The following is a 15791-nucleotide window of genomic DNA, read 5'->3' on the forward strand; positions in this document are numbered from 1 at the left end:
CCGCGCGGCCACCTCACGCATTCAAATTTAGGAAGTTATTCTTGTATTTAAGCGACATACCTACAAGCGTTTAATATTACAGTCATACTATAAAAATTACTGAAAAAAAATTTTAGGGCACTTAAAATTGTGCGAAAATAATGATGGTTGTAAATGACAGTTAAAGACATATTTGGAACACAATATTTTTTTTCAAATTTTCGGGGTGGTCCGTTTTGCCCACCCTTCTTCCATATGCAAATAAATACAAACAATTATGATATAACAGTTATATTAACATAATCTTATTTAATATAGTTACAAAATATAATAACACCCAATTAATGATAAAGAATTGTATTCCATAGAACATAATATTAACTTAAAGAAGAAAATGTATTTGTAAGTTTAAAACCTTAGAAATACTCTACGTAACATAAAACTTTGTGGCTTCACTACATAAAACGCTGTCGTTCAATATCAAGGTTCACATTTTAACTTAAATTCTCTCATATTAATGTTCAAAAATTGAATTCTATATTTACGGAAGCAAAAAATTTATAAAGTTTTTGTATTAGATTTTTAGTTAAAAATTATAAACTTAATAATATTGATCATAAAATACTTAATATGAAAAAATCAAGTGTATGTTTATTACTGCTAGGTATATTAGGGGCTTGTATTTGTGGTGGACGTACAAGTGAATGTAATGGTAATGCTAAAATATCATTATTAACAAGCATACATGACGATTCAACATGTACTATGACATCAAGTAGAGGTGTGATAATGTCTGAGGCTGCTAAAATGTTCATCGAAACGCACAATAGTAAAAATAATAATTTAAAAATAGGTTTGAATATTTTTATTTATTTATTATTATTATTTTTATAAATTTTGGGGATAATTATTTAGTTATTTACTTTTAGATTTAAATGTTTTGGATACTTGTGGAACCGTTACGGGCTCAACGACTGCTGCAATGAAAGCGCTTTCGTCAAATAGTTGTCTTCACCCACCGTATTATTTAGGTAATGTTATATGTTATTTATTAATACACTTACTCATTTTAATGATAAGTAAAGGCAGTTTATCGCAAAATATTATTGAGAAATCTGGAAGAATACGATAAATTGGTTAAGAATAATAATCATTTAGACCGCATTGAAAAAAAGTGATAGGTCCTTAGTTACTTGAGCTCAGACAGATCATCTTTTATAGGGATGAGTTCGGTGAGTCCTTATCTTCTAACTGTGAATGGCGACCATTTTAACAGTAACCAATCACATGTTCCATGTACTGCGTAACACAGGACTGGTTAATGTTTAAAAAGTAATAGTACGTGTTAAGCAATGACTCACACAAAGAGAAAAATATTTTCAAAGTAGGGGAGACCGGGTATAGCTGTCTTACGGGTTGGTTGTCAGTGATCATAAAAGAAAACTTAATGAACGAAATACGAACAGTGATCGCCATCAATGACTGTTGTGACAACTAACCCGTGAGACCATACCCGGTACACGTGATAAACTCATCTTACCTAATGATTCGTCATGTAACCAATTCCGCTGTGCAGAGTTTCTTCATAGTGGATCGTCAAAATGACGATCGTATCCTTATTTTAGGCGTTGCGCCTATTGCGCAAACTTCGTAATTTAGGCAACTGAGAACGATCCATCGTATAACTATTTGTCGTATTTTTAAATTAAATAAGTGAATACTTATCCTAAACCAAATACATACCATTATTTTAACGATACTGTAGACTATTGAATGAACTTGTGGGTATTCATAAAGATCCTATCAAAAGAATCCATTCGGGAATCCAGCCTAGATTCCTAAATTGGTTTCCACATGGCGTTTTCGGATGGATTCCCGTATGGTTTCCTATGTCAAGTTTCTACATGGGAATCCAGATACCCACCGGATCCTATATAAATTCTTACATAAACCCATACTTTTTTATATGGATTGCTATGGGTTCCCATGCAGTCCCACGTGGATTTGTTTGATAGGGTGAGGTGACCGAATTGTTATTCTGATAATACGTCCTTAGAAGATACATGGGTTGGTCATTCTAACAATATTGTTAGCGATATTGTCAGCGCGAAAGCGCTGAGGGTGCTTTATGATCGCTCTAAATTTTTTGACTCATTCACTCACGTTAAATTATCGCTAGACCTTTTCGATTACACTAAAAAATTGGTCAAATTTTATACCTACATAAAGACAATTTATTAAAGAATAATTTCGACCCAAGACTAAGACGATTAATTATTCCATTAATTGAATATCAATTATTTTAATCCCAGTGACTCGAGTTGTCAATTGTCGTGTATGAAACTTAGTAAATCAAATAACTCTCGATACACACAATTAATCGGCCTAACCTTTTTTTTATGATCTTTGTATTTTTGAACTCAAGAACCCTATTGAAAATTACTGTCTAAATCCTTTTAGTTTGATTATAATTAATTGAAAACTCAAAACTGATTATTCACGAAAAGTTTAGCGGCCATTTTTTATTTTTACTATTGTTATTATTACACAAGTAAATTTTTTTTTCTTTTTTTCTCCTCATCAACTACTGGCAGCTGTACTATCGTAAAACATTAGGATTGAAAAAAAAAGCGATATCTACAACAAAAATGCGGGATATTTAGAAAAAATTTAAATAAAAAAAAAATTAAACTGGAATTAAGAAATAAAAAAATCAAATTAATAATTTAAAAGTTGAATAAAAAAATTAATAATAATAAAAAAAAAATAAAAGTAATGATTAAAAATAAAATGAGCGATTGAGGTGTGCAATTTTGGATTTACCAACATTTATTTTTCTCTCCGCGCACTACATTTTTCGTCGATTACTGCGCAGAACAGCAACCAGTACTATCTATTTTTTCCCGTGTAAATTTAATCCAACGAACGAACGTTAAAGTAAAAAATGGTCGACTTTGTGCGATTTCGAAAACAGTCACTTAATTTAAATTTATAATAAATTACAAAATACTTCGATACGCCATACTCTAACATATTTAGATTCACAAGTAATTATTTATTAATGATAATTTTTTTATTTAAATTGTTTTCTAAAAAAATTATAAAACCGTAACTATCAGTTAAAGTGAGCGACTAATAGTACCGATCAAGTTTAGGGGGTTTTACCTTATAAATCATGTTACGCAATTTAAAAGGTCTAGCGATTTTTTTTTTTCGCTTTTTTTTAAATAGCTTACCTAGTTTCTCTCATGATAGCAGTGCATACTCATAATACTAATGATCGAAAGCTATAAATTGTTGTACGACGTATTTTTTATAGAGTAATAATTGTTTTTTGCATAAATTACCTACAAAGTTGTTAAGAAAATCACTAGACATCAATTTATAAACCAATCATTTAAATATAAATTGATTCATATACATAAGTTAATATAAGCAAAGCTTGTTTCATATATATTCTTCTGATTGGGCCAGTAAAATTAAATAAAAATGAAACTAGTTTTAAGTTATATATTCAATATTCATTAACTAGACAATAGTAATTAAATACATAAAATATTATATACTTGTCACATTAATTATGAAACTCAACTCATTTAACTTTGAAAATTTTTCAAACTGCCAACTCTATCCACTGACGTAATAAAAATTACAGTGAAGTTTACTCATGTATACTCCGTGCTTAGGAAGAAGGCAGTAAGTGAAGTTCAATTTTCAAATGCCTTCGTTTAAAATTTACTATATCGGTTAAATTTTTTACTATTTAACATCGTGATTTCATCAAAGGCTTTTGGGATCAAAAATAACCCTATCAAAAAAATCCTTATGGGAATCCAGCCTAGATTTCGATATAGATTCTTACATGGGTTCCTATGGAACACAACAGAAAGATTGGAACCCGGCTGGTTACTGTTCTGCACCCGACTCAATATGGTACTGGACGAAAATGCTCGGTTGTGGTGCAGCAACACTCTGATCACTGTGCGGAACCTGACTGAGTTCTACACGGAAAGAAAATTATGGCAGCGGTTCCCATAATTTTGTGAAATTTTTTCCTGTACCATCATAGGAATTACGACCATGAATTATGGGAGCGGTTCCTATAATTATAGGAATTTTTCCCATAATTATAGGAATAGTTCCTATAATTATGGGAATGATACCCATCACACTATAGGAATGGTTCCTATAATTATAGGAATGGATCCTATAATTTATAGGAATACTTTCTATAATATTATAGGAACCATTCCCATAATATTATGGGAATGGTTCCTATAATAGTATGGGAACTATTCCCATAATATTATGGGAATGATTCCCATAATGCAATTGGAATGGTTCGTATACCATTATGGGAATCATTCCCATAATATTATGGGAATAGTTCCCATACTATTATAGGAACCATTCCTATAATATTATGGGAATGGTTCCCATATTATCATGAAAAAATTAATTTAAAGAAGTGTGGTAATCACTTCTACAATACACAGAAATATTATGAAACATAAAAACAAAAATTCAAACATTGAAAAAAAAAATCGTATTTGGCAAAAAAACATTAAAATTTTTAACAAGAATTTTTTGTCAGCACAAAACATTCAAGAAAATTTAAATTTTCGGAAATTTCTACACTATTGTGCAAAAAATAAATTTCATGATATTAAAGGGATGGTTCCCATAACATTATGGGAATAGTTCCTATAATATTATAGGAATAATTCCTATACCAATATGGGAACCATTCCCATAATAGTATGGGAATAATTCCCATACCATTATGGGAATGGTTCCCATAATGATATGGGAATGGTTCCTATAATATTATGGGAACCATTTCCATAATGGTATGGGAATGATTCCCATAATGGTATGGGAACTATTCTCATACTATTATGGGGATAGTTCCCATAATATATGGGAACCATCCCTATAGTAGTATAGGTACTATTCCCATACCATTATGGGAACCATTCCCATAATGCATAGTAAAACTTCCCATAATTTTCTTTCCGTGTATGCACATACGATTGTCAGGTCGTGTATACAAAAATCCAGATTCCTATATAAATTTCCCATAAAGAAATTCATATGTTAGGCGACCTATATGGGAATCCAGATACCCATGGTTTTCTACATGGATTTTGTATAAATCCATACACTTCTATATTAATTCCTATGGATACTTACATAAATCTATGCTTTCCTATATGGACTTCTATGGGCTCCCATGCAAACCCACATGGATTTTTCTGATAGGGGACTAGTTGTCCGAGTTAATGGAATTCGACTGTACGTTATTGAAATTACTTATTTATATAATCTTCTATAATTCCAGGATTGATTGGACCAGAATCGGCAATTAATATTGATGCAGTACAAAAAATAACATCAATATTAAACGTACCACAGATTGTAAATATAAATTCAATGTCATCGCCATACTTACATCATTTACATGAAGAAACGGATGCGTATATCGTTCAAGGAATATTAGAAATGATTGAAGCACTTGGATGGAAATCATTCACATTAGCAACACCCAAGTACAACAGTAATAACCATAAAGATGATGATATACAAGTTATTGCTAAAAAAGTAACAAAAGCTGCTATTTCACGTGGTCTTTGTGTTATGATACATGAAGAAGATGATGATGATTTTACATCACGTATTATATATATTGGAAAACCACCAAAGAGTTTTTTTAAAAATTTAGACGCCACAGTTGTGATTGCCAGTGAAGGAAATTTGAAAAATTACATTGATAAAATTGACTATCAGCATGCAATTATATTACTTGAAGATTCTCGGTAAGATTTTGATTGTTTAAATTATTTTTATATTAATATTTATTTCAATTAAGATAAGAGGGCAAAATTTTATTACTTTTGGGTCATAAATAAATGATTTATATCAAGGCCAAGTAAAAAAAGCCTTCTTCGGAAATAATGGACACCCTAATATTAAAGTTTATATATATTAGTCATAAATTTCGTACTAGCAAACATTATTTGCTGCACTTCACGGGTAAAAAAATTTTATCAATTTGAAAATCCAAAGTATTCTCAAACGTTATATTGTTAATTATATCTCCTAAATTCAACTATATCTATGTCTTAATTTAACGGTCCACAAGGTATTGAACAAGTGGATAATAGATTGTTCGAAACTGAATGGTAACAAATGGAGGAAACTCTTTTGAGGGTATTGCGGAGAAGTTGCGTCTCACTATTTATCTCGACGCAACCTGATCACCATTACAGGGGAATGGTATCACGGGGACCCTTTCCAAGCCCACTTCGACCAGAGTCTCTTTATTTCCTGAGATGGTAGTAGTGTTTTACCTTATAGTCGTCACTCGATTATATTTTTCGGCTAATAATTTGCAATGAAAATATTCAAATATTTTTTTATTTATAATTTTAAAATATTAAAATAATTAGGAAATCGATTTTAATAAACAATAAAATAAATTACGCAAAAGAACATATATTAAATTTTTAATATTGTTAAAAAAAATTTAAGCTAAGAATTGATCCATTTAATTATTTTTTATAGGAATAAAAATTTAATTACTATTTAATTTTTTCGTTAAATAAAATATAAATGTCTTCATGCAACGTCACGCTTCGGCAAGTTTTGGCGTCGGATCAGCTGATGTATAAAAATTAACATCGAGTTGACGAGAAAATTAATTAACATTTAAATAATTTACAAATTACAGCTCGTAGGAACTTAAATAAGGGCTCATTTTATTCATTATTTTTTTTTCTGTAAGTTTTATTAAGATTTTTTTTTATCCATATGCTATAGTTTGTTAAATATTTACTTTAAACCGGAATTTTGACCATTTTGTTATAAAAAAGCATATTTGCAAAGCACTTTTTTGTTGGATTTTTTCGGTTGTCGTAGTTTTAACATATTCTGAATCATTCTGTGAAAAAATTAGTCGGCCAGGAATTTTGACCAGCAAAATTCCTTATCTCGACTGGACTATAAGAGTGTCATTCGGGGTGGGGGTAGGATGCACCACAACGCGAGCATGCCTCAAAAGGCGCGAAAACGGCCTCCCGTAAAACGGAGGTGGACTTCGATCCCGTTACATTCATTAATTATTACAATATTCTAACGAGTGTCCTAATCGACTTTGATTGATTACATAAAATCATGGTGCATATAAGCTCGAAGATTAGATAATCACTCGGTGATGGATGAGGACAAGTCTGTGTTAATAGCATGTCTGATATCTGAGTGATTATAAATAGAGGGAACCCTTTTTAGGGTATTGAGGAGAAGTTACGTCTCACCATTAATCTTAAAGCAATCTGTTCACCAGTAAAGGGAACCGGTGCCACGGGGGGCCTCTTCAAGCCCTCTTCGGCCAACGTCTCTTTATTTCCTAAAATGTCCAGAGTGTGTGGCCCACAGAGGTATGGACTCGTGGTGGCTGTTGGTTCGGCATCCACATGCAAAAGGATTTTTGATCTGATCATCAATCCTAGGGCAATGCTAATAATGAGCTTATGCTCAATATTTCGCTATTTTATATTATGGTGCAAGATAGGGATGTACGAAGCGCTTGGATACCCAAAAGGGTGAGGAAATGGTCTCCTGTAAAAAGGAGGCAGACCTCGGTCTCGTTACCTTAATTAATGGAGTTCAACTGTACTAGAATTAAATTTTCCCTTTAGCTATTAAAAAAAAAATTTGTTTATTATAATACTTATTGACATAAAAAAAAATTAATCTTATAGGTTTATAATTTATTTATCTTCTTTCTTTGTCTTTGTATACAAAGACATTTTCCATAATTAATAACTGTGTAAAGTTCATACTTATACTTATAATTTTTTTTTTCTCTAAATCCTTTTCCTCGACACCATTAAATGATAGCAATTGAACAATTGGTATTAAAAGTTAACAACCGTAAATCCGTTAATTTTTTTTTTATTCATGCGTATTGTAATAAAAAATTACAAAGTAAGCAGAGTTTCACTCTTATAGAAAGTTTACTGACTTACTTTGAATGTCCTTGTCGGGTTTAATCATTCACAGTGACATTGTAATTGATATTATTATTACTTTGCTACAAGGAAATAAATAAATCAAAATGTATAATTAAATATTCTATTATATTTTAACAGAAATGATGTAATTGGAATTGAATCACGTGTGGAAAATTCAAAATTATGGAATAATAATAATCAAAATATTGATAAGTTTGATACTGAAGAAATGCGCGAAGTCAGATGGATGAAAGATGCTGTTGAAATTTATACTAAGTCATATGATTTATTATGGTAATAAAGAATAATTTTAATTATTTGATCGTAGATAAGCAAAAACGTGTTAACCGCAACGTAAACACTGTTCTGAGATGATTTCAGTTAAAGATTTAAAACCACTTTTAATAAAATTCATCTCGAAATTATTCGAGCGCAAATTGTGTATATGTGATTTTACTAGTCGATGTTCAAAAAAAAATTTAATAGTATGAGGGTTAAAAATAAGCAAACCCAGAAAAAATGAACTAAAATTTTGTATTACGGAATGTAAAATGGCGAATCTAATTTTCAAAAACGTTTCATAAGATTTGACTCGGTTTCGTGAAATTACTGGTCATGCCCTATAAAAAAATTCTATGAAGGGATGTATGGATTTACATAAGAATCCAAAATCTATTTAGTTCTAAATCTTGGTGAGCTCTTTCGATTGCCGCTAAATATGTTCAAATCGGTTGATTCGTTCCAAGGATATCGCCAGACAAAGAAAAGTTTACACACACACAAACACACACGCGGACAGAAGTCCATCCGGAAATAGTCAGAATAACTTCGTAGTACCTCAAAACATCTGATGAAAACTCGATTTTCGAAAATCGGACCAAAACCAATAACTTCCATTTTTTTGAAAATTGACAATTTTTTTAGCTCAAATAGTTTTTTTGTGGGTCGACACGTTATTGCTTATTTACGTGCTTGTGAGAAATTTCTTTTTTTCCTGAAAAAAAAAAAACAATTTGTTGTAGTAAGAAAAAAAAATGTTCAAGTGAAGTTAATCATGCCGAGTGGAATACTTTGGTCAGAAATGTAGTATCAACTAAAAATGCTCAATTACAAATTGCAACGAGAACAATTGATATTTATTTGCAAGTTAAAAATGGAGTACTCGATAAATTGGGAGAAATAAAAGTTAAAAAAAACGAAGCAATTATTGATTGGGTCGATGATCATGATTCAAATAATAATAGTGATGATGATGATGATAACATTATTCCCGAGTCACTTAAAAATGTTTTGTCAAGTGGTAATGACAGGACCAATGATTGCGCTACGTCTGTTAAAAATTTTAAAACGCGTAATGGAAACAAAAATAATCATAAGAATCAGAAGATTGTTAATAATAATAATGATGATGATGACGATGATGATGATGATGAGATATCAAGAGTTTTGTATGCTGATGATGAAGACTATGAATTTTGGACTGTGGTAAATAAAATTATTTTCATTTCATCGTAATGATTATTAGTGATCAGTAATTGATCAATTTATAAAAAATGTTGCAATTAATTACAAGCTATCAAATCTTTAGTGCAATTTAATCGGTTACCGTAAATTAAAGTTATTAATATAAATAGAGATATCAAACTGACACTAAAACGGAATAGATTTCATTGAGTCAATGTTATATTAATTAAATCGCAATATTAATTATATAGATAAATGTTAATTTTATTACCATTAACAAGTTATTTTTTTTTATTCACAGGTGGCCGTAGTAAGTGGAATAGGTGTTTCGATGTTCACAATTGGAATACTAGCTGTTTACGTGGTATTCAGTAATATACGTGGACCACGTAGTCCAAAACACAAAGGCGGAAGACGTTATTCCGGAAATGGTAGTGTAATAAGACGTGTTAATAGTGAACGTGAATTACAAATTGTAACGCAAACACCACAACATCATCATCATCAGCAACCACGAACAAATCAACGACGAAATAGTAATAACAGTATCGGTAGCGTTATTTCCGATAGAAGCGTTTAATGAAATTTTGAGCCCGCGGTGTGGTGTGAATGATTTGGTGTTTAAATTTTCAACACTGCTGGTGTGAAAGTTACACGACGCACGGTGTTAATTTTTGAACCGTGTGAATCAGAACGTTCACATCACCAAAGGTGTAAATGTATGAGTTATTTCCTAACCTTTTATTGCTTGGCCTTGAAACCTAACCAAGGATTTGAGTGAAGAACTCTAAGAGCGGGGTTAACTTTAGACATGGAAGCCAGTACGGTAGTCTGCAATTGGCATAAGTGATCGAAAATTGAAAATGTTTTTAGTAGCACACATCAACTTTTATTAAATGAAAATATCATTAATGTAACAGAAATATTAATTTATTGATTGAATATTATTAAAATTGAATATATATTGACTATTATTCATAATAATAATTAATATAAGTACAATTGGTTTAATGACTTTACATTTCGGATAAACATACTTAGGTTAGAATCATGTAAACACACTTGTCGTATTTATATTCCGTACATCTTAGCTACGGCACTGTCATAGCACGTGCGCAGAACTAAAAAACAGAAAGAGGGTGCTCACCGTAACACTAACACCATCATAGTTCACTCACACAAGCAAAAAATGTTTTATGATTGGCGCTATCCCCAAGCAGCTCACACCAAGATCTCTCGAGACCCCAAAGCATCAAAGGGTTAAAAAATCGATTGCTTCGACACTAGATGTTCAATTTTTATTTTAAATTAATCTACATCAATCATAATATTGATATACTAGTGCTGCAGCCTATATTAGATTATTTGATCGTTTTTCACGGCAGATCATATTGGGCATTATTTGAGGTTATAACACCGAAAGGTGTAAAAAAACACACTGCGTTAAAAGTACACCCTTGATATTTCACACCGCGTAGACCGTGTAAAGTCTCCGAGGACCATTTTAACACCAAAAATTTTTTACAGTAGATACATCGAAAGTTTAAATCCCTGCCCTGTTTAGAGAGAAAAAAGTCGTTCATTGCTTTCATGAGAAAACAAACTAAAAAATTAGTGCATGCGCCATTTTTCCCACAGTGGCAAAAATTTTAACTTTTAGGTACAGCCTTTGGCTCGAGTAGGCAACTAAATATGCGGGTTAAAATGTCCTACTTACCTCTCTTGGTGTGTAATGTACTATACTTATATATTCACGGAGAAATAAATTTATCAACATAACAATCTAAAGTATCATAAAATAGGATATTGTTAATATAGAAAATCGATTTTTCATTATTACAAAGCGTCTTTTTAATTTAGCAATATCTGTCTTAATATATTAGTCCATAGTATTGCTAAAAATACTGATATATATTCGTTTCATAACAAAAATTCATATATTTTATTAAATCATTAGATTAACTGTTATAATAGTTTTAAGTGAATAAATAACAAGTAATGTAAATTTGATTAATTAATAAAATATTAAATAATAAAATGAATTTATTTATTTATTAAATATATTTACTGCCGGATAAATCATTTTTATTGTGAGGATGACTCATGGGTAACGTCCACGTGGATAAAGTTACGACGGATATGACGGATTAAAGAAGGTAATGAGGTATGTATAGAGGACCAAGAACTACGAGCTATTGTTCTTGCCACTTGACACAATCACCATGTCAATTTTATCTTATATAACCTATAAATAATAATAAATACAAATAACAGTATTTTAATATTTTCTTTTTATTAAAAATTTATTTATTTTTTTTTTTTTCAACAAAAACGCTGTAGAAGTTTTGTATCTTTGTATTAAAAATAGGCAGTGTTAAAACATTTTTGTTTAATATTTAATATTTTTTGTCCCTATCAAATAAAGGCACATGGGAATCTAACCTAGATTCCTATGTGGGTTCCCATATGGCGTTTAGAGATGAATCCCCATATGGTTTTCTATAGAAATATTAATCTGTTCTTTTATTCATATACGCGTAACAGAATGGCGCCGAGAAAAAAAAGACTTATTTAATAGCTAAAAATTTGAAAAAAATTTCAGCTTTAGAATATAATAAGTCTACGATATGATTGGCAATAAAAAAAAATTACTCGCCCTTTTGGTTTTAAACTTAGTGACTAAAGCCAAAAAGGCGTATAAAAGTATAAGTCCTTTTGGAATTAGTCATTAGCGATATTATATTCTAGAAAAAGGTCATCTGCCTTGGAATATAATAGTACCTTAGATAACTAGTGCCATCAAGTATTATACTCGATGTCACTAGTTGTCTACGATATTTTATATAATAAATGCTCAAAATTAAAACGTCGTTAAATGCGTAACGTCGGCGTCATGCGGTCGCGATCATTTTAATAATTTGTCTTTATAGAAATCAATGTTTTTTTTTTGGTTCAAGTTATTTATTCATAAAAAATTACTCAAGTGTTTATTTATTTAATTATTAAAAATGAAATTGAGTACTTACTTATTTAATAGAAATTAAACTAATCTTTTTATATTATTGTTTTATTAATCAATAAACATGAAAACTAACCAAATAAAAAGTCTAATACATGTATTATTTAATATAAAAACTTGAACAAGTTTTTTTTTTAATATAAAACTAACAAGTCTTAAAATTTTAGGTTAATTAATATCCTCCTCTGATTCGATTTTATTAAAATGTAGTATTTATTTTTACTTTTAATCACTTTTTGATAAAATTAGAGTTGAGGTTATAAATTTAAGCCGACACAAATTCATCAGTTAATGACGATCCACAATCGTTAGCTGATCAGTTTAATGCGCATGTGTAATCTAGAGAATTTTTTTTTGCTAGTAATGCAGCTTTAGGTAAAGGTCAGTTTTCCCCGGAAACCTATCTTGAACATTTTGATAACTTGGATTATAGAGTAGGGGTATATCACGCCTATTTTCGTCGAATTTCGCGGTAGAAGGGATGCACAAATGCTTTAAGAAAATTTAAATACTGCATTTGACCAATCAGAAGTGATGAGTGTTTAATGAAAAAGTTTATGAGGCCGAGGTTAGGATTTAACGGCGTTTATTTTGAGCATATACTATATAATTTTTTTGTCATACTGAAAGGTAATCAATGATCGATTTAATCCACGTAAACTTAAAGAACGCAGTTATTTAGAAAAAAAATAAATTTTTACAAAATTTTTCCTCATTATTTTTCGGAAGAGGTCTATGAAAAAAGTTGTTTTCCTAACAATATATCAGCATATGAGTCAATAACATGAATGAACTTATAATGAGGAAAAGAAAATAGTCGGCTTTAAAAAAAAGTATCTTCTTGTATGAGCAAATAAACGTCACTATTATTCGTTCGTTAACCGGGAACTGTGTCTACGTAATTAGATTTTCCTGTAGTACTCACATGAGGTGTTTTATCCTTGTATATGAATATTTTTATATTCATTTACTGAATTTATTTATAATTGCATTTAAATGTCTGATGGTCAATTTATCAAAACGTTGACTGACGTTACAACATAATTAAATTATATCTCAACACAGTTAACTTGTAATTACACAAGAAAAAAAAATAATCAAACGTAAATTAATTTAATAACAAAATTTGTAATAAATATATAAGAAATTATATTATGAAATATATATAAATTTATATCCTATAATATTTACTTTCGTTACAATGTATGTATACATATTTTTTTTTTAGAAATAATTATTCTCTAATAAACTTTATGTTTCCCAATAATAATAAAAATGTTATTAATTTTATTTATGACATATTTCTATCATTGCTGCAATATATTAATCGGATAGCGTATAATTATTTATTAAATGAAAAGATACTTCATTTATTTATTTAATTAATTTTAGTGTATAAAAAATAATGACTATGCTATTATAAAATATATTTACAATAAATATTGTTATTGTTAAATATAGTTTTACAACAGTTTAACATTATGTTAACTATCAATTCAACTTCATATGCATAAATATCAAGTTAACGAGAAAAAACGATTTATAGATAATTGTTTTATAAAAAGCTATCACTATTTATTTATTCTTCACGCGTAATTAATAATCGCATGTAACTTTACGGTCTGATAAATATTGATTACCTATATGTATTATAATGTAGTTTTGATTTGTTTAATAAAAAATAATTAAATAAAAAGAAAAAACCCTAGAGAGATTGTTAACTCCGTTGTTGATCGTTTATATAGATTATCAACAGACGTGAATGAATAGTGTGATAAAATTTAATATAGAGTGTATACATACTACTACTTAGCATAACATATAATTGTGCTCATGTATTATGTCATAATGATAAAAAAATCACATTTTCTTAAAGAGATCATTTTATAATTACTGTTATTATATATAGCTAATTAAAATACAGTTAAATAATTTTAAATTTCAGTATTTCGAAAATATAAATTATATGCAATTAACTTTTTTATTAATAGATAATTTACTCAATTTTTTTTTGTTTATTATTTTGAAATAAACGAATCAATTAAAAAGAAATTTATACTTAATTATACATAAGCATCCATATAGATCGATCAGGCTGGAATTTGGTATATTGTGGAAAAAAACTAATGAACACGTTTGAAAATTAATTAGTGTTGAATAGTGTTCTATTAGTAATTATTAGTATTCCGTCTAGAGTTTTGCAACACTATTGGAAGTGATGAGTGATAATAAGTCTTTCATTCATGATCATCTGTAGTTTGATTAGTAAGTCTACAGAACTATCTATAATGATATCAGTATTGATTGTGTTTCAAATAAAGAAAACTCTAATGTTAATCTTTTACATTTAATTTCTGGATGAATACAGCTAAAATTAATAAGTTAACCATCGCGATTAATATCATTGGCATTGTTAAGAGTATTGAGATTTTTATGATAAATATATAGATCTTCTAAATAATCATAACTATTTAGTTCGCGGGTTGGCAGAGAGGTACAGGCTTCAACTGACATGCAGAAGGATCCGGGTTCGAGCCCCGGTAACGACCAATAATTTTCCATCGATAAAAAAATTAATAAACGCCAATTAATCTGTAGAAATAGTGATCCAAGTATTTGTGATTGGATTCTATTTTTAACTACTCGCTAAGAAAATTGTTAATTTTCAAAAATTCGGGAAGTTATTGTTTTCACCCCGATTTTCGAAAATCGAGTTGTCATCAGATGTCGACGTTTTGAGGTCCTAGGAAGCTATTCTGACTATTTTCAGAATGATGCCCGAGTGTATGTGTGTGTGTGTGTGTGTAAACTCTTTGTAACTTTTTAACTAATGAACCGATTTGGATGTTTAAGGTGGCAACCGAAAGAGCTTATTGGCCCTCAACTTTCCTGAAAATTTCAGATCATTTGATCAAGTATACTCGAAAATATTGTCGAATTACGAAAAAAAAAAAATTTTTTTTTTTAGTTTTTTATTGATTTTTCAGAAACGAGTTGAACGATCGACTTCAAAATCCAATCAGCTCTAGAACTTTATAAGCCGCGTCGAATGCGACCACAACCATCTCAATCGGTTAATGCGTTCGAGAGATATTGTTGGAGAAAGAAATGGTGAAAAACGGATTTTTTCAAATATCTTCGAAACGGTTGAACCGATCGTTTTCAAATTTTAATCGGCTCTAGAATTTCAGAAAACGCGCCGATTGCCCCCTCAAAGGTCAAAATCGGTTGATTAATTCAAAAGATATCGGCGCTGAAAAGTTAGAAAAATAACATTAAATGTTATTTTTTCCGGATAAATCAAAATGTAATGTACT

The 15791-nt window shown here is 29.8% G+C and overlaps 1 protein-coding gene across 1 annotated transcript; it reads left to right on the plus strand.

Moving 5' to 3' along the window:
• The first annotated feature begins 473 nt into the window (after positions 1–473).
• Positions 474–11398, plus strand: LOC130663953 (protein PFC0760c-like). Its single transcript, XM_057463543.1, has 6 exons — positions 474–832; positions 909–1010; positions 5321–5795; positions 8130–8285; positions 9014–9476; positions 9757–11398. The coding sequence occupies exons 1-6, from the start codon at positions 610–612 to the stop codon at positions 10033–10035; spliced, it is 1698 nt and encodes a 565-aa protein (XP_057319526.1). The 5' UTR covers positions 474–609; the 3' UTR covers positions 10036–11398.
• Positions 11399–15791: the final 4393 nt, after the last annotated feature.

Source organism: Microplitis mediator, chromosome 1 (assembly GCF_029852145.1).
Source record: "Microplitis mediator isolate UGA2020A chromosome 1, iyMicMedi2.1, whole genome shotgun sequence".
Classification (NCBI taxonomy): Eukaryota; Metazoa; Arthropoda; class Insecta; order Hymenoptera; family Braconidae; genus Microplitis; species Microplitis mediator.

Excerpts from the sequence above, each read along its gene's own strand:
- LOC130663953 (XM_057463543.1), top strand. The coding sequence starts at position 610 with ATGAAAAAATCAAGTGTATGTTTATTACTGCTAGGTATATTAGGGGCT. Across the intron at positions 5,796-8,129 it reads ATATTACTTGAAGATTCTCG|AAATGATGTAATTGGAATTG; the intron begins GTAAGATTTTGA and ends ATATTTTAACAG. Across the intron at positions 8,286-9,013 it reads AAGTCATATGATTTATTATG|TAAGAAAAAAAAATGTTCAA; the intron begins GTAATAAAGAAT and ends AATTTGTTGTAG.